Source organism: Cordyceps militaris, assembly GCF_000225605.1.
Source record: "Cordyceps militaris CM01 unplaced genomic scaffold CCM_S00001, whole genome shotgun sequence".
In the NCBI taxonomy this organism is placed as follows: Eukaryota; Fungi; Ascomycota; class Sordariomycetes; order Hypocreales; family Cordycipitaceae; genus Cordyceps; species Cordyceps militaris.
Genome location: NW_006271969.1, coordinates 2,605,756 through 2,629,498, shown reverse-complemented (window position 1 = coordinate 2,629,498; position 23,743 = coordinate 2,605,756). Strand labels below are relative to the sequence as shown.

The 23,743-nt window shown below is 54.9% G+C and overlaps 10 protein-coding genes across 10 annotated transcripts; 6 read left to right on the top strand and 4 right to left on the bottom strand.

The window, feature by feature from the left end:
* Window positions 1–357: 357 nt before the first annotated feature.
* Window positions 358–805, bottom strand: CCM_00834 (uncharacterized protein; the record flags this gene model as incomplete). Its single annotated transcript, XM_006665993.1, has 2 exons — window positions 358–689; window positions 745–805. 2 exons carry the CDS (start codon window positions 803–805, stop codon window positions 358–360), a joined length of 393 nt encoding a protein of 130 aa, XP_006666056.1.
* A 712-nt stretch (window positions 806–1,517) lies between these two features.
* Window positions 1,518–2,683, top strand: CCM_00833 (uncharacterized protein; the record flags this gene model as incomplete). The annotated part of the gene is made up of 5 exons (XM_006665992.1): window positions 1,518–1,697; window positions 1,781–1,912; window positions 1,981–2,017; window positions 2,100–2,105; window positions 2,637–2,683. The coding sequence occupies 5 exons, from the start codon at window positions 1,518–1,520 to the stop codon at window positions 2,681–2,683; spliced, it is 402 nt and encodes a 133-aa protein (XP_006666055.1).
* A 1,092-nt stretch (window positions 2,684–3,775) lies between these two features.
* On the bottom strand, window positions 3,776–4,501 carry CCM_00832 (Increased loss of mitochondrial DNA protein 1; the record flags this gene model as incomplete). The annotated part of the gene is made up of 3 exons (XM_006665991.1): window positions 3,776–4,050; window positions 4,143–4,281; window positions 4,364–4,501. 3 exons carry the CDS (start codon window positions 4,499–4,501, stop codon window positions 3,776–3,778), a joined length of 552 nt encoding a protein of 183 aa, XP_006666054.1.
* A 1,021-nt stretch (window positions 4,502–5,522) lies between these two features.
* CCM_00831 (uncharacterized protein) lies at window positions 5,523–6,729 on the bottom strand (the record flags this gene model as incomplete). The annotated part of the gene is made up of 2 exons (XM_006665990.1): window positions 5,523–5,854; window positions 5,922–6,729. 2 exons carry the CDS (start codon window positions 6,727–6,729, stop codon window positions 5,523–5,525), a joined length of 1,140 nt encoding a protein of 379 aa, XP_006666053.1.
* A 2,286-nt stretch (window positions 6,730–9,015) lies between these two features.
* On the top strand, window positions 9,016–9,581 carry CCM_00830 (uncharacterized protein; the record flags this gene model as incomplete). The annotated part of the gene is made up of 4 exons (XM_006665989.1): window positions 9,016–9,139; window positions 9,201–9,262; window positions 9,361–9,468; window positions 9,552–9,581. The coding sequence occupies 4 exons, from the start codon at window positions 9,016–9,018 to the stop codon at window positions 9,579–9,581; spliced, it is 324 nt and encodes a 107-aa protein (XP_006666052.1).
* A 410-nt stretch (window positions 9,582–9,991) lies between these two features.
* On the bottom strand, window positions 9,992–11,107 carry CCM_00829 (uncharacterized protein; the record flags this gene model as incomplete). Its single annotated transcript, XM_006665988.1, has 2 exons — window positions 9,992–10,614; window positions 10,696–11,107. 2 exons carry the CDS (start codon window positions 11,105–11,107, stop codon window positions 9,992–9,994), a joined length of 1,035 nt encoding a protein of 344 aa, XP_006666051.1.
* A 1,600-nt stretch (window positions 11,108–12,707) lies between these two features.
* On the top strand, window positions 12,708–13,640 carry CCM_00828 (uncharacterized protein; the record flags this gene model as incomplete). The annotated part of the gene is made up of 1 exon (XM_006665987.1): window positions 12,708–13,640. The coding sequence occupies one exon, from the start codon at window positions 12,708–12,710 to the stop codon at window positions 13,638–13,640; it is 933 nt and encodes a 310-aa protein (XP_006666050.1).
* A 1,319-nt stretch (window positions 13,641–14,959) lies between these two features.
* Window positions 14,960–16,571, top strand: CCM_00827 (Major facilitator superfamily transporter; the record flags this gene model as incomplete). The annotated part of the gene is made up of 3 exons (XM_006665986.1): window positions 14,960–15,162; window positions 15,220–16,007; window positions 16,057–16,571. 3 exons carry the CDS (start codon window positions 14,960–14,962, stop codon window positions 16,569–16,571), a joined length of 1,506 nt encoding a protein of 501 aa, XP_006666049.1.
* Window positions 16,572–19,515: 2,944 nt separating this feature from the next.
* CCM_00826 (endothiapepsin precursor) lies at window positions 19,516–20,786 on the top strand (the record flags this gene model as incomplete). The annotated part of the gene is made up of 2 exons (XM_006665985.1): window positions 19,516–19,551; window positions 19,626–20,786. The coding sequence occupies 2 exons, from the start codon at window positions 19,516–19,518 to the stop codon at window positions 20,784–20,786; spliced, it is 1,197 nt and encodes a 398-aa protein (XP_006666048.1).
* Window positions 20,787–21,464: 678 nt separating this feature from the next.
* CCM_00825 (Fungal specific transcription factor) lies at window positions 21,465–23,729 on the top strand (the record flags this gene model as incomplete). Its single annotated transcript, XM_006665984.1, has 3 exons — window positions 21,465–21,603; window positions 21,675–22,692; window positions 22,745–23,729. 3 exons carry the CDS (start codon window positions 21,465–21,467, stop codon window positions 23,727–23,729), a joined length of 2,142 nt encoding a protein of 713 aa, XP_006666047.1.
* Window positions 23,730–23,743: the final 14 nt, after the last annotated feature.

Below are 23,743 nucleotides of genomic sequence, written 5' to 3'. Positions count from 1 at the left end.
TTTTCTACCTCGAGAGCCATCTGCATTGATTGGCATTGTGCGATTCTCGAATTTTTCTCGCTGTTTTCTTTTCTTTTCTTTTTCTACTGGTTATTCCTGCTGGAACCAACTATACCCACTTGTTTCAAGCTGCGAGAGTTGACAGATGAGTTTATACTGAATGATTTTTTGCACGGTGGACATGATCACTTGGGATACGCCGAGCGTTGTGGATGTGTGGGGCTGTATGAGGAAGCAAATGTATTATCATGTATGAATATATGCCATTGGCCATTACGTAGCTGCTACTGCATCATGTACTGTTGTCGTTCCCATTCGCGGGGGGTTTCCCATCCTTCGCTCTCGACGTCGTTCAATCTACAGCTCATTGCTCTCGCAGCTGGTGACCTCGTACTCGACCGTGTCGTTGCCCGTCTTCCAGACCTTGGGCTTGAAGTCGAGGTAGACGAGCTCGTTCTTCTCGGGCTTCCAGTCGCCGTCGGTGTCGCGGTAGTAGACGAGCTCGCCGGAGCCGGCGTCGCGCACCTCGACCGTCGTGTGCGAGAGGGTGCCGTCGGTCGTCCACGCCAGGTGGAAGCAGCCGTTCTTGGTCACGGGAAAGGGCTTGGAGCAGCGGACGTTGCCGTCGCCGTCGATGCACTTTTCGACGGCGTAGTCGAGGACCTTGCCCTTGGAGACGGAGTCGCCGGCTGTGTGCGTGTTAGCGGAGGGAGGACTGAGGGAGGGGGAGGCGGGAGTCCGTACTGAGCATGTTGGTGAGGGCGAGGCCGCTGGCAAAGAGCTTCTGAGAAGTAGGCAGATGCATGGTGATGGCGAGTTTGATGAGATGTGGTTGTTGTTGATAAGATTTGGGTAGTAAGACGGGCACAATGCAACGGGCAGAAGGGGCACTAGCCGCTTTATATTCACCGTGGAAAAGGTACCTGAACACTGGGGAATCATGCAAGGCCCCAGGCCGCGTAACATTGGGTACGTGAAACCGGATTTCTCGAGTGAACGCCCAAAGGGGGGGCGAATTGATGGTCTCGGCTCCTTCTGTGATGCGATCGATGACGATGACGTTCTGCTGTTTCGGGAAAGGTGGTTCGCACGGTCGGAGGCCCCCAAGCTTTCTCCCCCCCCCCCGACAAAGCCGACACGGGAAAGAAAATAAAGCTCAAATAAGCAGTTGGAGCTAGTCGGCATTAAACCCGCCTGATTCTTGGCAGGGCTGTAAGAAGAGTCAAAACAGGGTACTGCAGCCGCATTACTCGCGCGACACAAGCATGCCAGTGTTCATCGAGGGCGGCGTATAAGTGCCACAAGTCCGCCAACCACTGTGCAAGTTGACGACGGACATGTCTGCACCAAGGTGACGGGAATAGTGACATTTATTATCTGCGCATATGGGCACCTGGCGCGCGACCTGGTTTAAAGCGGCAATTACCCGTGTGCAGATCTAGCAAGAGTGTCAGTTCTTTGACAATGAGATTGCGGCGCGGAGACTCGGACAGACAGTCGTTTAACCAGCATGCGCAATGCCGTTGTTCATGGGGAAAGACAAAACCCAGAGCGAACTGAGAGGCAAGTTTGGTGGAAACACGGTCAACAACGTCATCCTCAGTCAAGGGGGCCACTATTTCCGTCACCAGACAATCGTGGAAGTCGCCGTTGGGGCCGTTGATGGTGACGGAGTCAAGGAGTGGAATGATGTTTTCGTGTCCTGCATGCCCGCTTCCAGGATCGCCGATTCTCTGCTCCGCTAGGTTCCTTTGCAAAATATTGACCGACCGAGACCCAGCGCCTACAAAACTCGTCAGCCTCGGGTCTTGCTCCGGGGCCAAACAAACGGCGACAAAATCCACTGATCTGCCACGTCCCTGGCCAGCCACACGGTGGAAAACGGGCCATGGCGAATCTTGGCATGAATCTTGTAGGCCTCCATATCTTGTACCTGGGCTTCTTGTCCAGGTCATCCACGCACGTCTGCCTCAGGGACAGGATCTCGCCCAGGAAGACCGGATGCAGCCCAGTTTTAGTAAGCGCCCCCCCAACGTTTTCGCATTCAGCTTCGTTTCCGGTAGCGAACAATTGACTTGATGAGAAAGGCTCCGGGGCAGGCAGAGGTACCTGAGGAGGCATTTCCCAGGTAGTTGTGATGTGTTCGAGAAGTCGAACAGCAGACACTGGCTACGCGCGGCAGACGCCCCTCGCCCCCGCCGGGCGTCACGCCTTTATCCGTTCTTACATGACTACGGCTAGGAAAGATGAACGTCGCACAAGTGACTCATTCAGCCAGACGAAAACGCAACATGACTCTGACCAAGCTGCGTCAAGACTTTTCCATGCCCAGATACATATTCAAACACACCACGGCGCCTCCAGGGTAGCAGACCGGCAGCCCGCGACACGACAATTTTCATGAATAGAGCATAGATAGAGGTACTAGATTAACGCACAAAAATTCATATTCAGATTGCTATGCTTATAAAATAGCCCCAGAATCCTACCAATATCAATGCTGAAAGTTAATGCCAAAGTCCAACATCCGACATCCCGCCCATACCTATCATCCTCTTCACCTATAAAACCCCCTTTGCACGGCGGGTTCGTCCCCGTACGTGCCCCCCATCGACTCCCCTCCACCGTCCCCAAAGCAACTGTGGTGCCCCCGTTGCTCACCAAACCTCCAAAGCAGCCATAACCCGGCCAGTGTCCATCATAATCAAGCGGGCGGCGGCCCTTGACCCCCCCACGACGTTCTCGCCCGAGGTAAGTAGCCATCAGACGTGCTTGCCTATATTCGCACCGCGCGGCGCTGGCGAGTTTCCGCGGGCGCGCCCCGTGCCCGGCCGACGTTTGCCGTCTCCACGGCCTAGTAGTAAAGTCGAGGATACGAGGGCCAGGTGCGGCTATAGTTGTGGCTCGTGTGGCTGCTGAGGGTGGATGTGCTGCCGTCAGGGTGATGTCGCGTGCGGTGCGTGTTCGAGTGGTAGGTCTCGTAGGTCGCCGAGGGACGGGAATAAGGCACGTAGACAACTCGGGGCGTCACGTCATAGAGAGGCATGCCAATGAAGACCGAAGGCGCAGTATATAGCGGCACAGGCGCAAAGATGGGCCCAAACATGGTCGGAAGATTTTTTTTTTTTTTTTTTTTTGCAAGGGAAAGATAGATGTATTGGTGCTGGCTGCGAGGCCAAAAAAGTGCGATTTAGGAAATCGTCGAGGGTACCGAATGTAGGCGTGGTGTGTATGGCATGGTTTGCTGGGTTCGAGGCAATTATCGTGTCCGAGGAGGAAGCGACAGGCGTAGCTTTTAAGCAATAGGCATGCCTTCGAAGACGGGACGAAGACGCTCGAAATAGCGCCCCGTCGCACATGTGCTGCGTCCATCAAGGGAGAGAAGGGTAAGCAAGCGCCCGAGTATCGGAACAGGAGTGGGAACTGTAGTAGTCGCACATGGACTTCCTTGAGCAAGGAAACAAGCCCGCATGCGCTGCACGTCGTATCCGATATAAATGCCAACATAGTTACACGTGCGCGGCGACGAACAAGTAGAAAGGGGAGTAGGCGCCTGATCATCGCATCGGAGATAGACGCTGCGTCTTTGTCACACACTTCTCAGCACTCAAAGCACAAAGCGGCCCGGAGAACTTTGAAAGAGGGAGAGAATGCCCGTCTCCGTGTCTAAGTTCATTTTTCTCATTACCCGATGCATTAGTATACAAGTATTCTCCATCCATTACTCGCCCGCCACCACATGTTCCATGTTGCCGCGCGATTTATGTTTCTGTGCTCACAAGGCGTTGCGCTCCTGCTGCTTGCGCAGGCGCTCCACCACGCCGACGCGCTCCTCGCGCAGCGTGACCCAGAGCCAAAACCAGGCCACCATTTCGACGAAGCAAAAGGTAAATATGACGCGGTTTTTGAGGCCGTCAGTGGCGGAGTCGCCGCCGCCAAAGAAGCCGGGCTTGCGGCTGGTGCCGGTGGTGTAGACGCCGAGGGGGCCGGTCGGGCCAAAGGTGTAGCTGTAGAATACGAGACCCATGGAGAAGACAAATCGAAGGGGTGCTACATTTTCGAACAGGTTGTGTCAGTTTATTTTCTCTCTTCTCAACCGAAAGTGTAGACAGCAACAGCAAGCGAAGCAAGGACCAACACACCTTGCGTGCCCCAGTAGTAGAGCGCACCCAGCTCTTCGGGCATGGACAAGGACACGAGGTCGCTCAGGCCCAGCAGTGCGAGGACGACGGCGAGAAAGGCGAGTGCCGGGGAGGGTGCGTCGAGGCCGCGGGCGGGTGGCTGTGCGACCATGTTTCAATCACAGGTTAGCAAAATGTTGCGCCGCACACAAGGGAGGGTATCCGTGACACGGGGCGCGTACCAGTCCCATGCTGCGACCGAGAATGTAGACGAGTATCTGGTCATCAACGGTGCGCGGGTTGAAGAGCATAAAATAGGCCATGGTGAGGTGGAAGAGGGATATTGAGGTGATGATGGTCTTGCCAGCAATGAGCGCCATCTTGTCGGGAGGTTATCGGGTTGCCTGTCGATCGTGTCGCGTGTTCTCTGGTCGCAGAGGAGGTCTCTCGTCGGAAGTGCTTTCGAATCGTGCACTAGTCGTCGATCTCGAGATATCGGCTAGGTCTATCGAGAAGACGCCTGTAAATGTCCGCCGTAGTTTGTCGTGTGATTGTTACAAGGGTGGGAGTTGTAGTGTCGCAAAGAGACAAAGGAAGAGACGAGGTGGCGTGGCTTTGTTTCCAAGTTACCCCAGGACAAAGCGGGGTGTGTCTGTTGAGGCAGGCTGTGTTGTCTGTGTGGCAGTGTGTATTAAAGAAAAGCATGAAGGGGAAGAAAAAGGATGTATAAAAGGACATACAATAAAAGGAAAAAAACACAAAGCGCGAGGGAAAGCTGCGGTAGCAATAGAGGAGAATGTTGTGTTGGAGAAACGAAGTGGTGCAGGACGAGGCTCGTCGCGTTGTAAATTCCAATAGCCCAAAGTGCTGGGCGCGTTGCTGCATCAAGCCACTTTCAAAGTTGGTGGTGCAGGGGCCTAAGTTTTGAGTGTGGCGCTGTTTAGTTGGCGTTGTGGCGTGGGGCTCGACGGGCGTGGGAGTTCGCCATGGTATCATTTTGTCTTGGCGGCTTGTTTTAGCTGTCGCCTGCTTGGCTTCGGAAAAGAGTAGATTGTTAGTCATGAAGAAATGTTCCATCGTAGGCACCACATTTGCGGTGGACTGACATAGTATAAGCTGGACATGGACACTTCTGATATGCACTTGCCACGGGCTAACATTTGAAAGTCGTTCCCCACGGACTTTGTGCTGAAAACATCTATCGAAGCAAAAGGTATATAAATGACCCCGCGGTATAAATGGAATGACGAGATAACAATCCAAGTCGAGAACCTAGCAAAAACCAACAAAACGCCGCCGCCGAAAGCGCCTCCTAGTAGTACACGCTGTCTCATGCCCAAAATAATTCTATAAATATGCCGTAAAGTGGTCATTTTCATAGGTATCAAGCGCCCGATATGATTAATACAGAAACTGGCGCAGCTGCGGAAAATACTCTGACCACGGCGAACCCATGGTCCAGTTGCGCAGGTCCGATGCAAAAATCTCAAATTCAGGATTCAGTTCGATGCCACCACGCTCCGCCTTGGTCATCAGACTCTTGCCGGGCGGCAGTACTAACCGCATGGACCGCAGGTACAGGTCCACCGAGTGTCGGGCGTCCTTGTGCTGATTGAGGCAGAGATAGTTGCGCAGGGCGGGGAAGGGTATGAAATCGAGGGACTTGGGGTGTGGTATTGTGATTTGGGACCGCGTGGGACGCATAATGGGGGGCACATCAGCAATGGTCTCGGCTGATGGGTAGAAGCGCCACTACGTCAACGTTAGCATTGGCGCATAACAGAGCCGGGCAGAGTATACTTGCCCGCAGTAGCCTGTATGAGAGAAGGAATATGCCACACAGTGACTCTATATTCGTAAAGTCATACTGGCGTAAAATAGACGACATGATGATGGCAATCAGGTTGGACGTTTCTGTGGGGTGCAGTAGCAGATCCTGCAGGCTGGGGTTTCGCGGGGCCGTCATGGGACGCATGTTGGTTTGGCTCGCCACATTGCTAAACTCGAAAGCCATGGTGACGGAGATGCGCTCCGTACACTGAACGTCGGCGTTGTGCTGCTTGCCGCAGCGACACTCGACCACGGGGCTCTCGCCGCGAATCTCGGCCAGCAAGGCCTCCATGTCCATCTGGGCCTCGAGCGGCTCCTGAGGAAAGACGTGCTGGGCGTAGAGCCGGTCAGTGAGGTGGTCGGTGAGGTGGTTGGTGGGCGGATGGAAGAACGGGCCGCCGCCGCCGACATGGGGGGGTATGGCGGGGGCGACCAAGGTCAGCGGCGTCGTCGGGTCCGGGGATGAGCTCCATGATTCGGGTTTGGGCGGGCACAACAGCTGGCTGGGAAGCGTATGCAGCGACTGCGGAGAGGGCCCGGTGTGAGATGTCGTCGGGGTCTGGTGGTGGTGTGCTGGGTCCAGGCTGAGCTCGCGCAGATGCAGCATCATGTCGCCCATTGTGTCGCGGAGAAAGGAGACATCGCGCTCAATGTTTTCGAGGCGCGTCTTGTTCTCGGCACGGTTCTCGCGGTGCTTGAGCTTGTCAATGCGACGCTTGTTGCCAAGTTGCTCTTCAGTGAGTGTGCGTCGGGTTTTGGGCGGAGATTTCGTTTCCATGGCGGTGTTGGTGGTGGGGGATGCAGGCAAGGCCACGAAGCGGAACGCAGCACAGATGACTTAATAGATATAGAAAGGAGCGCCGGACAGCGAGAATGCGAATCGGGATTTCGATATCCTGTAGGATTTTAGCAGCAGCTTGAGCGATTTTGCCAAGTGATGACGGGGGAATCCAAGGCATGTGCAAACGGTGGACGGAAACCAATGGGGTGGCCAGTGGAGCGGCATTTGCCGTTGGTCGTTGGCAGCTGGGAGATGCATTAATCTGGTACAACAAGGCATCGATCAAAGGAGCCATTGTGAGAGACGACAGTCGGCAGTTGGGTCAATTGTCAATTGCCAGGCGGGCTGTGCAAGTAGTGTGGCTTCACCCTTCGAGAATGAATCGTCCCGCCGTAGCGCAAACCTTGGGCTCCTCGCCGCCGTCGGGTGCCCAAAACGCGGGGGCCGTGGGGGACACTATCCTCAGACGGGATTGACCATTATCAATGTCTCGTCCGGACGGTCAGGATGGTCGACCAGCACACTAAACTGCCCGAAACGGCGCGGCGACGCCGAGGTGTTGATGGCGCGGCTCTGCGCAAAAAGTGCAGATGGAAGCTTGTGCCCACATACCGTAGCCTTTGACAAAGTGGAGATCCGATGACCCTGTAATATGATGCATCGCGCCACCTGTCAATACGAGGTAAGATGTAGATTGATTAAATCTTCCCCTGATGTTCGTGGTAGCAAATGCTCTTTGTAAGAGAATGGTAATGCCACAACAGAAAATCGTCAACTATCATCCAAAATACGGTACATCCATTTGTTTATCAACTCCATCTCAAAATATTCGGCATCGTGCCACCATCCACCCTGCATTCAGCTCTCAGGGGTTGCATCTGCTTCTCCGTTCCCCAACCGCCAGCCTGGCTTTCCATCTTCATGACCCCCGCACATCTCCAGCCCAGACTCGAATCCTTGCACCGTTCAATCACATGTCAAACTCGCGAAAATTACCCATCTAGGGCAATGACTGACAGACCGCTAGCCCGCCATTATGCAGCCCTCAAAAGCATGCACACCACCCCCGCAAAAGATCAGAGGCAGGCGTTGTTTGTGGGGTGAGAGAAAAGAAGACTTGGCTCAAAGGCATTGGCTTTTGTCACTTCTAGATAGGGCATCACTTGCCCAAAAAATCCAGCAGCGCATCTCCAACTAACATGGGCAGCACCTTGAACTGCGTCTGGTCCAACACCTCTGACAGATCCGCCTTTTTGCTGCATCCCTTGCGTGCCACTCCTGAGCGCCGGTTATCCCCCGCGTGAACCACGAAAACGCAAGCGGCGCGCGAGAAGACATCCCGCATGTACTCAACCGACACGCCCGCGCCGCCGTACAATCGCGTCATACATGAGCGGAGAGTTGCGACCCTTGAACAATGCCTAGCACATACTTGTACAGAGATACTGCCCCATCGACAGCCAGGTACTGCTTCAGCGGCGAGTAAAAAAGCGGTTTAGCCTCGGGCTTGCGCCGCCTCTAACACGGCATCACGTCGGGGTACGGTGATCTGTGATATGAGGCCCAGCATTCCCGCGATGGCGGGCACCGGCGTGTACGCCGGCAGCAGCTCCGGGGCCTATCGGCTCGCTAGACTGCTACTTGAGTTTCCCCATGTTGTCACCTTGGCATCGCTCTTGATGCTGGTCGTGGCAGTCAAGGCCAGCGCCGCCCGGAAGCCGCCGACCGTGGCGAAGCCCGCGAGCTTGTTAGCAAGGTTCAGCTATGTGCCAAACAAGGGCCCACGGCCCGGGTTATGCCAGTTAATCGACGCTGCGTCAATGGCAATCTGGTTCGACAGCACCTTGCCAAGCTTCGGATTATGGGGACTATGTACATATGACCATGGTCACCGTTGCAATGGCGAGGCTATGGGGTTCGCTCGTCCGATGCAGCAATTGCTCCGTGTACGAAGTTGTTTAGGCTGGCCGGCATGAGACCAAAAGCGGCCACTGCGGCCGCCGGCGCTCGCTGCTGTAGTATCTCGCCGGGCTTGTGTTTTGGTAGGTCGCCTGGGAAATCGAACGAGTCCTTGCTGGGTAGAGTTAGCCCGGCACGGGCCTGTAGAAACGTGGACGCCGGGATGGCACTTGCCAAGCCTGCGAGGGCCGCGACCATGAGGGAAGCGACAAAACGGATGTCTAAGTTGGCGGAGCTGCGTACAACCTGGAACTTTGTAGAAATTTTATAAAAATTAAACCACCGTCATATTCATGTTATCTCTACGATTGAGCTAATCCAGAGATGGTACTTGTTTGCATCTACCTCCCCTGGTCAGTCTTTCCCAAATGGGCTGCGGAGCGAGGCAAACCGGCGCCGGACGACGAGAACTCGACACGGCCTCCGGACTACGACGCTGCGGCTCCCTGTTATCCTCGGCATCCTCAAAAAAACCAACGGCCCGGACCAGCTTTCGTTTGGGGTGTCAGCGTTCCATTCTGACAGGCAAGCAACAACGTGGCTGGATGTGACCCCCCCCCGCGGCTCCGGAGTATGTGGGCCCGACGTTAATATTCGACGTCGAACAGGCCCGCCTGGGTCAGGTGAATTCCGGCGCGTCCGTGGCGATCTGTATTCGTTCCGTGACAGATTTTGATCTCGGGTTCAGACCAATCACACGCCATCAAAGCTCTTGGCTTCCTCAACACCACCTATCAACTTCGTGATGGCCGTGTGGCCATGAAGTTCTCCGATAAGGTAATGGTTCTCGGCCGAGTAATATTGTTGCCCGCAGTTGTTAAATTCCCCTTATCGCTACATGTATTAATGAATCTAAATAGCAAGGTCTACTGGGAGGTTTCAAAAACTGATGCCCGAGTCATTTAAGAAAGAACGAAGTGGGAGAGCGAGAGGAGAAGGATCTTCGAGACCAAGCTACTAGAACGCGTTTAATCATCCTCCGTTGGTTTGCTCTTCACTGTCTGTTCAGTCTCGTTTACCGCCTCGTAGATTTCTCAAGTTCTTCCGGCCAATTCGTACCTTTCTTGACACACGTCTCTTGTTGAACAATAGTTCACCCTCACCACAGTTTAAAATATGATAATAATTAATAACTATAACCTATAACCCTCACCACAATTTAAAATATGATAAGAAATTAATAGCTATATAGTAATAAGCTCAAGTGTTGATGATTGTGTGTCGCTGGTGAATAATGTTATTGCTACCTAGAACCCGAGGCTGTGTGCAACCGCCGAAAACGCAGCCCCCCCCCCGGCGATCAAAATGTCTCTTGCGCAGCAAACGCCGCCTTGTACTCGGCGTCCCACTTGGCCTCGTACTCGGCCATGGCCTTTCTCGCATTTTTGCGCGCTTCGGCCTCGTCCTTGTCGAGCGCGGCGCGCTTGGCCTGGATCTCGGCCATGGCACCGTGCAGGCGCTCGCGGTGGGAGGCGGCGACGGCCTCGAGCTCGCGCATCTGCTCGCGCAGCTGGCGCGCGACGTTGCACAGGTTCTGCACGTACGCGCGCGCGGCCGGCAGCGCGTCGGGCCCGCCGAGCGCCTGTACGACGGCGAGCGCGGCGCGGATGCCCTCGCGCAGGCTCTCGTACGGCATGTGGCGGCGCACGAGGGCGGCCTCGTGCAGCGCGAGCGTGGCCCGCGTGCTGGCGTCACCGCTCACGAGGCCGGCCGGCAGTCGCAGGTCATCCGGGTAGCGGCTGAGAGTGTTCAGCCAGTTCGGCAGCGTGGCCGACTCGGGGCAGTCCCACCGCCGCTCCTTGAGCGCGTTCGGCAGGTGCTTCTGTATATACGCGAAGCAGACTGCCTCCATGGTGCTCTGCACGGCCAGGCAGACATGGTACTGGACGATAAAGGGCACCTGGATGGGCAGCTTGGGGTCCGCTGTTGGTTTTGCTCGTTAGAATGGACGGGCGTTGTTGGTTCAAGGTGTGGCCGCTGCAGCCGCGTTGGGGCCCAACTCACATTGCGCCGGTTCCGCGTCGTCGAGGAGGAGCTCCTCGATCGAGGGCAGCTCTAGGAACTTGTGGTAGGATTCGTTTTCGATTTGCTCCGGGCACTCGCTGCTGCTGGGCGGCGTCGGGACCCTGGCGGCGGCTGACGGCGTGGTGATGGCTCGGTGCTGTTGGGCCGAGATTTGCGCCATTGCTTCGCGCGTGACGACAAAGGGCTGGTATTCGCCACACGACAGTATGCGGACGGATTCAATGTGCTGGTTGCTCTGCCACAGAAGCTCCACGCGCCTCTTGAGCTTGCTGTTTGACACGTAGTCATGCTCGTGCTTGCTAAAGTATCCCAGGTCGCGTAGTGCGGCCGAGACCATGGCGCGCAGCTCGCTGTTCCATCGCGAGGCACTCGACGCGTCGCTTCGCGGCATCTTTTGGACGCGATTCAATGTAGCCGTGGGAGCAGACGAGGGTAGGAATGGACTTTACTGTGAGAGAATTGAGAGGAAGACTATTAGGGATATTAGGGATAGGGATATATAGGTAGCCATGCAGTCGCGGTGAAGTTTTTTTGGTCTCTGAGAGGCAGGGGCAAAGGGGTAAACCCCCGCCCCCACATGGATACCTAAAGGATATTAATGGGAAATCAAGTCTTGTTTGCCTCCCGTCTAACGTGTATTTTTAGTTGATGAGAAGAGTAGAGGCCTTGTCATGTTTTTTGAAGATCTAAGGAGGATTTCAAGCGCGTTGATGCCCTGCCGTTCTGTAACCAGAGATGTTATTATATGACCCCGCACCTGTTTTCTCAGTATTAACCTTTGATGTTGTGCGCCCTGTATCCCGTATGGAGTATCTCGCTATGGCTGGCGCTGTCTTAGCTTAACTATTACAAGTCTTCGGCATTGAGCACGACTTTTGAGCTTAATAAGTCTCCCCGTCCAAGTCAGAGAAGCGCCGCTGAGAGGGCAATTTTCCTCGCTCCCTGCTTTCATTAATGGTTGTCGTGTCCTGCCGACGGAGTTCTTTGAGGTTCTGGACCTATGTCTCACTAACCCTTTTCTACCCGCGACAAAGGTGCATGTTGCTCCGTTACAGCTAATTTGTATGATCACTTGATAGTGTTAAATTCATTGGGCGGTCCCTAAACATTCATAAATAATAACTAGTGTACGAATTACAGAGTACCAGACAGAACTAACCAAAGTCTAACACCAGCCAGCCCTAGGCGGATCAATTCTTTGGAAAACTACAAGAACCCCCTCTGTTTCTCAAAAATAGTCCCTGCATTCTTCCCTTTACCTCTACATTGCTTAACTGAAAATGAAACTCACCATCATCGCGACATGCACCCTCTTCGTAGGCGTGGCGCTGGCCGCGCCCCTGGTGCCTATACCTGGGCCTGCAAAACCGCCTGTAACAAAGTGCGAGCCTGGTCTACATTTGGTAGGATAAATTCGACTGCAAGCGCTATTTCACGGAACTGACCTGTTCTCTTTTTCCCCAGTTTAAAGGTGACAAATGCGTGGAACCCTAATGGCCCGCTTATCTGCATCCCCTACGGCGCTGTACAGTAATGGGTTCCAACTGGGCAACTCATTTGCGAGTACTGGCAAATTCACATTCAAGGATCACAGGACAAGTCGGATAGCTCCGAATCAAAAAGGGGTTCTAGATATGGAAATCCATGCCGCAACTCGGCCGCCTTCTCAAGTTCAATGCGCCTGCGACTACTTATTCTGTGCCGTGCGAGCGCTTGTTTGCCGAGCGTTTGGCGAGTAGGTGGATGAGTGACTATTCAAGCGCTCACGTCGTCAGAAATGTACTGCACATCAATTTTTTTTTTAGCTAACTGCACTACTTGAAATAATACTCAGTGCTGCACTGTACCTTGCTGGAGCATGCAGGTGAATTTACACGTGACAAGGCTGGCGAAATATAAAGCAATCAAGTTGGCGCCGAGAGCCGCCAACTTCACCAATCCACCAACCCCCCGCAGCGCACCAAAGCACAGCCAACCAACCAGGCCCGAAAATGGCTGAGGCGCAATCCTCCTACGGCGTGTCGCCGTACAAGGTCGACTGGCCCTTCAACGGCTGGCTGGTCGTGATTCTCCTCTTCGCGTACGGCGGCCTCGTCGTCAGCCGCCAGCTGCTCCTCTTCGTCGTCCTCCTCGCCAGCGCTGTTATCCTGCTCTCAGACAGCACCTCAACCTGGGGCGAGACCCTGACACTTCTCGCCGCGCTGCCCCTCGCTCTCGGCGGCGTGCTGGCATTCCTCTGCGCCCCGACCTCGTTTCGCGCGCGCCACTTTGGCACGCTGACCGTGCTCGTCAACCTCGCCGCGTACGCCTACGTCGGGCGCGGGGTGCTCGTGCCCGCCGAGGGCACCTTTCGCGGGTGGTGCGGGCGGCTGGCGGCCTTTTGGCTGTGCGCGTCGCTCGTGCAGCAGGGCTGCTACCGCGGCTGGCGCACGCTGGGGTCGCCGCACGACCGCGTGCTCGTCTTCACCGCCGCCAGCCGCACCTGGATCGCCGCGCACGCCGTCTACCGCTACATCCTGCGCACCATGCCGGCCACGCACGGCCCGGGCCACCGGCTCCGCCTGCTCGACGCGCTGTCGCTCGCGCTGGCCCTCCTGCTAGCGCGCGCTGCGGGCGTGCCGTTTGCGCACTGCTTCGTCATGGCCGACGTGCTGGTCGTGGCCGCGGCGGCGGCGTGGTCGGCCGTGGCGGACGCGTTTGGCCTGCTCCCGCCGGTTGGGGAGAGCGTCGGCTTCGATATCGAGCGGGACTTGTTCTTGGCGGGCTTGCAGCTCTCAGTGGCGCTGGTGGCGGCCGCGGGCATGTTTGAAGCGTGGGTGGACAAGTCGGTCGAGGACGAGAAGCGTGAAAAGGCTAGAAATCCGCAGCCACCGAAGCCGTGCAAGCCTGCCGTTACCACAAGCTATGAGATGTATGAAGTTTAAATCATGCCCGTTGTACGTGGATGTAGATATGGGGGACGACGAGACACATTTACGATATCAAAAATGCAGGGCTAGGCCTGGATCATGGCCAACTGTCTACATGGTGAACTGGCGTAGAGAACAAGTATGACATAATCCAACTTGGGTTACATGACCGCGTTGCCGCGGCATCAGATGACGACCTGTACTGTGTCACGATGGACTGTGTCGAGGGCGAACGCAGCAAACCAGGTGGGGAGAATGCGCGCAACTGACCCAGGTCTTTTTTATGCCATTGCCACTGCGATGTTGCTGTCCCCGGCGCATTTTGTTCCTCGTCCAGAAGATTGGCGTGCTTTGCCGCCGTAGCCGTTCGGGCAAGGGGGTTTGAGATGGGAAAACGCCATGCAGACCGAGTCGTGTGACAGAGCTTCTGTCAAGGCGGCTTGGCGCAGCATGCAGTGCGAGGCACAGCTGCAGCCCACCTACGTTGATACCATAAAATCAATGTATCGAGGCAAGTGGTGATGGCGGTGGAAGTTGAAAGTCAACCACGAATTTGCCTTTTCTCTTTTTTCTCCCAAGATAAATGGCGATGTGTGGCGCGACGCCGGCTCCAGCCACTCCAGCCACGTCAAGCCCCCGCCGTCCCAAAATAGCGAAGCAAATCGCGAATTGCCCGCTTCAACGAACAACAAGCGAGGCATCTCGATATCGACGTGACGACCGTGGGCAAACGTTTGCTGCAGAAACATGGCGCCGGCGTATTCCTCTGCATCACCTGTCCGCTATTGCTGCTCGATGCAGCCGCTCCGAACCACCCTGCAGCCTCCCTGACCTCACGAGCTGCATACTCGGGGAACGTCCGCGACCGGCATCCCCCGTCCGAACAGCCGGGCGGTGTTGTCACATTGTCGTGCCCGTACATGTATTTCCGCCTTCTCAGCTTCATTCTTAGCTCGCTGCATGTCTAGGTCATGGTATCTCTCACACTGTCTCGATATCCCATTCCGAAGGCAGCTACTTGTCCCCAACTCCTTTCGGGAACAAAAAAATGGCTCGCCTTCTTCGTCTTCTACCCCGTCCACCTCTTCTCTTCTCTGGATGATAAGAGCAGCGTCTTGGCGCCCTCGGAAGCACGCAAATTGAGGGTGGTATGGTAACTAATTACAGCTTCAGCCCCATCCGACACTAATCAGCAACCGACCCGCAACGTCAGACTCTGACTGATTTGTTTCCTCCACCCCGACGGGTCGCCGCTTCCCTTTTTTCTTCTTACGCGCTTCTTGCGCTTCTTCAATTCACATTGATTTTGACGCCTCCTCGTTCCCTTGTCCAACATGCCTCCTGCTACTGCGGATCACGAGTCGGCGCCGCTGCTGGTCGCGCGGCGCGATACCGACGAGACCCTGGCCGGCTCGGGCGAGACCATCGGCGCTACCACTAGCTTTCAACCGGACGGCGACCAGGAGAATCCGCTCGAGTGGACGCCGTCGTTTAAGTGGTTTATTGTCTTTTTGCTGTCCATGTCTGCCTTTACCGTGTATGTAATGTACATCTTGTCGCCATCCTGACTTTGATCCGCTAACACAAAACGCAGCACCTTTTCCTGCGTGTCCGTCGTCCCGGTAGCCCGTCGCATATCCCGCGACCTCGGTGGCCGCCCCGACGACACCTCCTCCGAGGTGCTTCTCGTAACCATCTGGGAGCTCGGCGAGGCGGCCGGCCCGCTGCTCATCGGGTCCCTCTCGGAGCTCTTTGGCCGCAGCCCTGTCATCAACACAGCCAATGTCTTTTTCGTCGCCGCCCTCGCCCTAGGTGCCCTCGCCCCGACGCTGCGCTTCCTCATCTTTACCCGCGCCCTCACCGGCGCCGCCGTCGCCATCAACGTCCTCGGCCCCGCCATCATCGGCGACATCTTCGTCCCCGACCAGCGCGGCACCGCCGTGAGCATGATCCTCTTCGCGCCCCTGCTCGGCAGCTCCATCGGCCCCGCGTTTAGCGGCGCCGCCATTGAGACGCTCAGCTGGCGCGTCATCGTCCTGGTCAGCGTCGTCCTGGCCACCGTGTGCTACTCCATATCGTTTGTCTTCTTCCGCGAGACCTACACGCCAGCCATTCTCCGCCGCCGCGCCGCTAAAGTGGCCGCCGCCGGCCTGGCATCGGACATGGATAAGCCGCCGACCAAACACACCTACAAGTCGCTTTGGCTGTCCATCGCGCGGCCGGCGACTGTTCTGGCTAGCAGCGGTGTGCTCATGGTGATTTCATTCTACATTGCCATCATGTTCTCACACTTCTACGTGGCTGCCATCACCATGCCCAGAATTATCGAGGACGTTTACCACCTATCGCCTACGGCCGCTGGATTTTCCTTCTTCTCCAATGGTAATGAATCATGTTGTCTCATCAGGAATGTCAAGCTAACACATTGTAGCCATCGGATCTCTCATTGGCATCATGGTCTGCAAGCAATGGCTGGACGCCATCTACATCAAGCTTCGCGACAAGAACGATGGAGTTGGGCTGCCAGAATTTCGCCTGCCAATTGCCATTATAGGTGCCGTCACCATGATTCCTGGCGTTGCGCTCTACGGTTGGTGCGCCGAGTACAACTGGAGCATCTACGTCTTCCTCACCTCCTGCATCTGGGTCCGCATGTCCCTCATCATGTCCTTTACGCCCTTGACTGCCTACGTCGTCGATGCATGCGGTCTTTATTCCGCGTCGGCATTAACTGCCGTCATTGTCATCCGCTGCCTCGCGGGTGCCTTCTTGCCGCTGGCGATTGACAAGCTCATCAATGCTATTGGCTATGGCTGGGGCTTTACCGTCTACGCGCTGGCTACCCTAGTGGTAGTCTCAGTGCCTGTTGGCCTTTACTACAAAGGCGAAAGCTGGAGGAGAAATAGCGAGTATACCATGGTGGAGGAGCATGTGGGAGCTGAGTAGGCAGCATGGGGACCGGGAGAAGAAAAGCGTATTATAGACCTGATACATATCTTTAAATACAATATCATTAGTAATATCCTACGCATTGTCTAGCTTGAAGAACGCTGCGAACATGTGTCATATCATCAGGTGTATGAACTTCACCTTTCATTCTCAATATGGTTAGCGCTGCTGATGAAGAATTATTGAAGTTACAAGGTACATATAGAATTGTTTATAAGAATAATTGAGTATATAATGTTTTAACGAATATGATGCTTTTGCCAATAAGCGCCCGCTTTCTGAGTGGTTTTCGGAACAGCAGGTGAAGGCACGCCTGTTTCCTCGTGGCTTACCAGTTTTGGTATATCAAGCCTTCAACATGGCGACCTCTCAAGACAAAGAAAACATTTATCTTCTCCCCGATGCCGTCCCGAGCATCATAAAGGGCGATTTAATAGTCCGGGCTTTTATTCCATGGGCCCTTTATTCCCTCAAAAGCGAAGTCTCCGAGTCTAGGCTACGCCAACTAGCGACGACATGGGAGGACGACTACGTGCTTGAGATGGAGAATTCAGACAATGTTCATCTCATCCGGTCCGCGCCTGCACCATCCCTCTACCAGTCCAGCCTCCAATCAGCCCTGGACGCCCATATTCAATACGGCCATGACAATAGAGATAATATGAGGTACTTTCCATGGGGGTTCCTCGTCGTGCACGACACAGACTGGGAAGCGCAGGGACTGTGGCTTGTTTATGTGGATGTATATGGTGACAACCCGCTGACTGCGTTCCGGGTGCTGACGACGACTGTAGCGGAAGCGTGTGAGTCGTTGAGAAATGAAGAGGACTCGGCAAGTCAAGTGGCGGAATGGTATGCGGTGGAAGAGGAGTGTGTGTAGATGGAAAGACTAGATCAATTTTGACTTCCTGCCCTGAACTTATCAGATGAACCTAGACCGACGACTTTTGCTGGCAGAATCGGTCCAGGAGAATCAGTAGGCCGAGACTATAGATCAAGTTGATAGTAAATCTGATTTGGGCTCAAACGTTCTCTCGCAATTTTACGAGCTTCTCGTTTCGGGTAAAAGGAGTACCTATGGTACTTAAGGCACTTTTGCTACGCGACATCATTCTGATTCCAAGGCCTGTATGTACTATTTGTCCACCACACCACCAATTGTCATATCCACTCAATTGTATCACCTATAGCTGGGCTCATGAACGGAGGATAGCCGAAACTACTGCTCCGCGCTCTTTCGGGCGGCCGATGTCATTCTGCATTCTGAAATCATGGCGAATTTACTATAGCCAGCCAGTGCTTCTACTCCGGGCTTCGCCCGCGCCGGTAGTTCGCCGACTGGTGGGCGTTTTGACCAGAATGCAGTTAGGCTAACCCGGGTTCAAGCAAAAAGGCGCGACTCATCGTTGATGCGTCATTGTAGCTGGCAAAAGGGCGCTACCCTGGGCCGGTGTCTGTCGGACGCAAGACGACTTCCTCCCCAGCGAGGCTTGGCTTGGCTTCCCCAGGGCCAAGACTTGCGCCCACCCATCGCCAAGCCGGGAGGCGGGAAGCGAGGCGAGTTGTTGCAGATGCTGGGAGGGCTTGCGATGCTGGGTTTCTATTTGCCCATGAACTGGGTCCTTTCATTTCCCCTCAAACTCATACCTGAATCTAATTAGGGACCAGTTCTCGTCGGCCGACCGAGCTCGTGTGTTGTGCTCGTGTTTCTCGTAGATGGGGGGGAAATAATGACGGAGAATAAAGGAGAGTCCACACGGGGATAAGCTTCAAACGTCAAGCAAGCCATGGGCGCAGCTGCCAAATGTCCCATAGTAGTTGTGACAACTTGTAGATGGGGTGGCAAGCCGCCGAACAAAGTGGGACACACTTTGACAGGCACGCTAACTATCCCCTTGGCATCTCAATTCGATCGTGCGGCTTACAGAGAATTTCGTCTCCAGACGCCGTGCCAATCGATGCGGCGGTGACACGGTAGCATCCAGAGATCGGCTTGTCGCGCCCACTCCCTTTTCTCCTAACGCTAACCTCCTAGCCCCGGAGTTTACTAGTTAGAAGGCGCATCGCATCCTCTTTAACGACGCATGGTCGTTTGCGCGATAGGTCGTGGTACAAGGGTCAGACGACGCCTTCCGCGGTCGACGGCGCCCCCCGAGTTCCGACCAAGAGAGTCGCCTTATCCCACAACGTGGGCGACACTCCCCAAAGGCGCAATGATTGGCCCTCCCTCAAACATGTGGTTTTGCCAAATTAGGAAGGCGCTTCGGGTCCGGCTCCCGCTATGCGACTCCTGGTCCCATTTGCCAGGCTTCGCTCGGTACCAATCCTTGAAGGCATATGAGAATAATATAGCTTCAGACTAGATGACGATCCTCGTGTTGCGCTATTCGTGGAAACTTCTACTTGAATCTCGGTGCTGATTCCTCCTGACTTGAAGTATCCCCCGTTAGACTCTGTCTGGTTTGCCACAATCCCTGTAAGTGGCAAAAGGCAACAAGGCCCAACGGCGACCCCTTCCAATCTTGGGACGGCGTGATTTGCCCCATCATTGCCTTCGCAAGTCGCAAACATCACTACTATCCAACCAAGCAGGTTGTCAAACTCAAAACAACAACTGACATCTGCATCAGCGCAGAGTGTCCACCGATATTCCATGAACCTATTGGCTCCTGCCTCTGCGCTTGAACAAAAGTTCGTCGAGTCGTGTCACACCACATTGTACGCGGTGCATGTGAGCCTGGTCTTAATTCCACACTGTGGTACTCTCGAGTCTTCAGCCACCATCGGACCAACCAGCCCTCCAGCCTCCATCCCGACTTGGCCTGTAGATTCTGTCAATTTGGGACTCCATTTGCGAGTGACCTTCCAATTTCGTGTAGTTCATGCAATGCCACGATGGAACCTTGTCAACACCACGAGTTGGCTTTGGACAAGTTATGCCATGTATAAAGATGTCTTCCCTTGCTCCGGATTCAAAGTATGAAATCATCATCAACATCTACTTTTCTTCTTCTGTCCTTTCCACATCACTATTCACTCCTTAAAATGCAGTCCTTTGGTAGCTTCCTCGTCGCCGCTCTGGTAGCCGGCTTCGCCTCTGGTAACCCCATGCCCAGAGCCTCTGGCTCTTTTGAGCTGAAGCAGACTGCCAACCCAAACTTTTCCTCCCGCAACGGCCCCCAGGCTCTCGCCAACGCTTACAAGAAGTACGGCAAGGCCGTTCCTGACCACATTGCCGTTGCTGCTGATAAGAACACAAACGCCAAGCGCGCTGCTGGCACCGCCACTGCCAACTCTATCCGGGGCGACCTAGAGTACCTCGTCGACGTCCAGATTGGCGCCGGCCAGACGCTCAAGCTGGACTTTGATACTGGTAGCTCTGACCTCTGGGTCTTTTCCACCCAGACCGAGGGTGCCGGCTTCCAGACCAAGTACGACCCCTCGCGGAGCTCCTCTGCCAAGAGGCTTAGTGGTGCTACCTGGGAGATATCCTACGGTGATGGCTCCAACTGCTCTGGCGACGTCTACACCGATGACGTTACCGTTGGTGGTCTGACTGTCAAGGGCCAGGCTGTCGAGGCTGCCCAGGAGGTTTCTCAGCAGTTTGCCCAGGGTCAGAGCGACGGTCTTCTCGGCCTTGCCTTTTCCCAGCTCAACACTGTCACGCCCCAGAAGCAAAAGACGTGGTTCGACAATGTCAAGCCTCAGCTTGATTCCCCTCTTTTTGTCGCCGACCTGAAGCACAACGCACCTGGCAGCTACATCTTTGGCAAGATCCCCAGCGGCGCCGAGCAGGCCAGCTACGTGGATGTCGACAGCAGCCAGGGATTCTGGGGGTTCAGTGCCACGACCATGTACGGTGATGTTCAGGCCATTGCCGACACTGGCACGACTCTTCTCCTCCTCGACAACCAGAGCGTCCAGAGCTACTACGCCAACGTCCAGAGCGCCGAGTATGACCAGCAGGAGGGCGGCTTCGTCTTCAACTGCGGCGAACAGCTCCCTGACTTCCCGTTCCGCGTCGGAGGCGGCATCATCACCATCCCTGGCGCCATCATCAAGTACGCCCAGGGCTCTGACGGCAGATGCTTTGGTGGTATTCAAGCTGCTGGCAACATTCCTCTCAATATCTTTGGCGATATTGCGCTGAAGGCTGCCTACGTCATCTTCGATGGTGGCAACAACCGTCTCGGCTGGGCCCAGAAGAACTAAGTTGTACCATAGGTTTGCGCGTGTTTCATGGCTTGACAGTTGGTTCCAAAAGTCCGACAGCTTTATTTTACATTCTCATTATTATTATACGTACATAAATATTTGCAGTATACAAATTACAATTACATACTTTGTACATTTAAGGCCTTCTCAAAACGGGCGTGACTTGGATGAATCGTAAGTGGCAACTGAAGTAGAGCTAGGGAAATAAAAAGAAATTCAGGTTGAACAAAAATTGAAAAGGCGCGACTGAAAATGAAATATTTGGAGAATAAGAGTCATATTCCCGTGGCTGAATTAGTACGCAATGCGATGCATTCGTGTTAAGCAACTTGCTATTGACACGGCAGTTTTTTACCGGAGCCGCCGGATTGTGCTCAGTCTTGGATAATATATCAAAGTTTTTATCCCAAATTTAGGATGATTTTTTCCTTGATTAATGCGACATGCTTCTTTATCTGAATAGAGAGGCTATATTCTACATTCCATTATTCATCCTGCCTGCTTCCGAGCGCTTTGTGGAGAAGGGAACTCCACCTCCATCTTTCGGCATTCGCGCTCGGGTCGCGCGCTGATAGGCTTCCTCTAGCACCAACCATTTACCTAGCCGACGATAGATTGATTGCTGCAGCCCCTGTTCTCGCCGCAATTCGGAATCATTGTTTCTCTGCGAATGAAATGTCCGCGCTGATTCCACCCGCGGACGGTCAATTACCGGCATCTGTGCCGCCGGTCCATCGCAGAAAGCGGCTCAAGATTGACGTTGCGTGCGATCGCTGTCGGAGTCGCAAGGTCAAGTGTGACGGCGTCCGGCCAGGTATGCCATCACCATTCAAAAAAAGGCCGTTCCTATCCTTGGGACGTCTTCAGAAACTGACTGCAATGTAGCATGTGGTCATTGTTCGCGCAAGTTGGACCAGCGCGACAAATGTCACTATGGCGGCAGCTCCAATGTCTCTCCACCACCCAACAGCGCAAACGCGGCATCACTGCCCGCCCACAACAAGGCGGCCATCAGCAACGATTCTGAGCCAGCGAGAATCACCGCCCATAGGTTGAACAATGGCGCAGGCCGGCCCTTGCGCGGTGCTCTTCCTCCCGTCCATAGGCCCATTGAAGCAAGGCCGGCTCCGACCAGCTCGGACTTCGCCCAGCCGCATTCATCGCTACAGGCAGGAGAAGCCAGACCCGCGCATACTGCTGATTCCATGACGGCCATTGGTGACGAGACCACAACCGAGTTTTTTGGCAGCAGCAGCGCTGGCTCATTCACCGCCCAGATTAAGGCCGCTGTCGACTCCCGTCTGGGCCGCTCGCCCAACAGCCACCCCGCCGGGACTCAAGGACCGGGGCACTTGCCAACGGCTCAGCTGGCTTTCAAACGTCGCCATGACCCCAAAAACGCCCTCTTGCCTACGCGCAGGCTCGCCGACGAGCTGATGCGAACATACTGGCTCTATATTGACCCGCTGTACCCGTTTCTCAACAAAAGACACTGGGACGACTGCTACACTCGCTTGTTCGCTGGCGAGCCTCTCGACACAGACGAGCCTGTCTTCCTGGCGTCTTTGAATATTGTTTTTGCGCTCTCGACTCAACTACACGAAGGCCAGGATGCTACGGTCCGCAACGACACGAGCCAGGACTACTTTCAGCGGGCGCAGGATCTTGTGCAACTCACGATATGGGATCCGGGCAGCCTCCAAGTGGTCCAGTACTTGTTAATCACAAGCCAATACTTGCAGTCGACCAACTCGCCGCACCAAACCTGGATGGTGGTAGGCCTTGCGGTCCGTACAGCCCAGAGTCTGGGATTGCACTTGCCCGAGACTTCAGCCGCCAAAGCATCCACGACCGACAGGGAACTCTATCGCAAGCTATGGTACGGGTGTGTTTTGATGGATAGGTAAGTGCTCTGCGTAATGAACTTGTACTTGTGAAACTACTAACAAGCCAAGAATGGTCGCGCTCACCCACGGACGTCCAGCAATGATATCCGCTGAGCTTGCCAGCAGCGTCCCCTTACCAGCTCTCGCGGAAGAGGGTTCGCAGACACCAGAGGACTCCACAGACGTCGCATTCTTCGTCAAGTCCGTCGAGCTCTATGAAATCAACCAAAAATTAGTCGAGACATTATATTCCGGTCCCACTCAACGCGCACAACGCTTGAAGCCAGGCCAGCGAGCCGTCAGCGACTTGGCCAACATTGTCCAAATTGACGGCGACATGTCGGACTGGGAGCAGAGTCTTCCGAAGCAGCTGCAGCAGCACACCTTGGGGACAATCGCGGCACGTCCCAGCATCATTCTCCGTCTGCGCTTCCTGCACGCGAGGATCCTGCTCCTCCGCCCTATTCTCAGCTTGGTATGCTTGCCTCATGCAGCGACGGAATCCGACACGGAGCGGCTCGCGAGCAGGCTGCACAAGCAATGCGCGCTCGAATGCGTCGCCACAGCGAGAGCCACGATCCGCACATTCTTCCATCACCAAGTCTCCGACGGCACCGTGGGCCTGTTGCCTGCCTGGTGGTACCGCTTGTATTACCTCTTCTCAGCGTCGACGGTGCTGATTGCCGCTAAACTGCGCCCGGACGTCTTCCCGGCCGACGACATCAACCAGTCCTGGGAGCAAGCAATCCACGTCTTCGAGACACTCCAGCACGTCAGCCAGTCAGCGCAGAAATGTGTCACTGCGCTTCGAATCTTGTCGACCAAGATTCTGTCGAGCATAGGTGGCGTGCCGCAGCCGGATACGGAGCCCCAGGAAGCGTCGGCAATAGACACGCCGAAAATAAGCTACGACTTCCCGTCGAACGCCGGTGCTCAGAAGATGATGGACGGATTCGACTTCAACTTCAACTTTGACGATATTAATTTTGATGTCGAGGTTGAGAATTACGCGTGGCTGAACGAAGTGACCTCGTGGAACTTGTTAAGTGGATGAACGCAATGTCATGT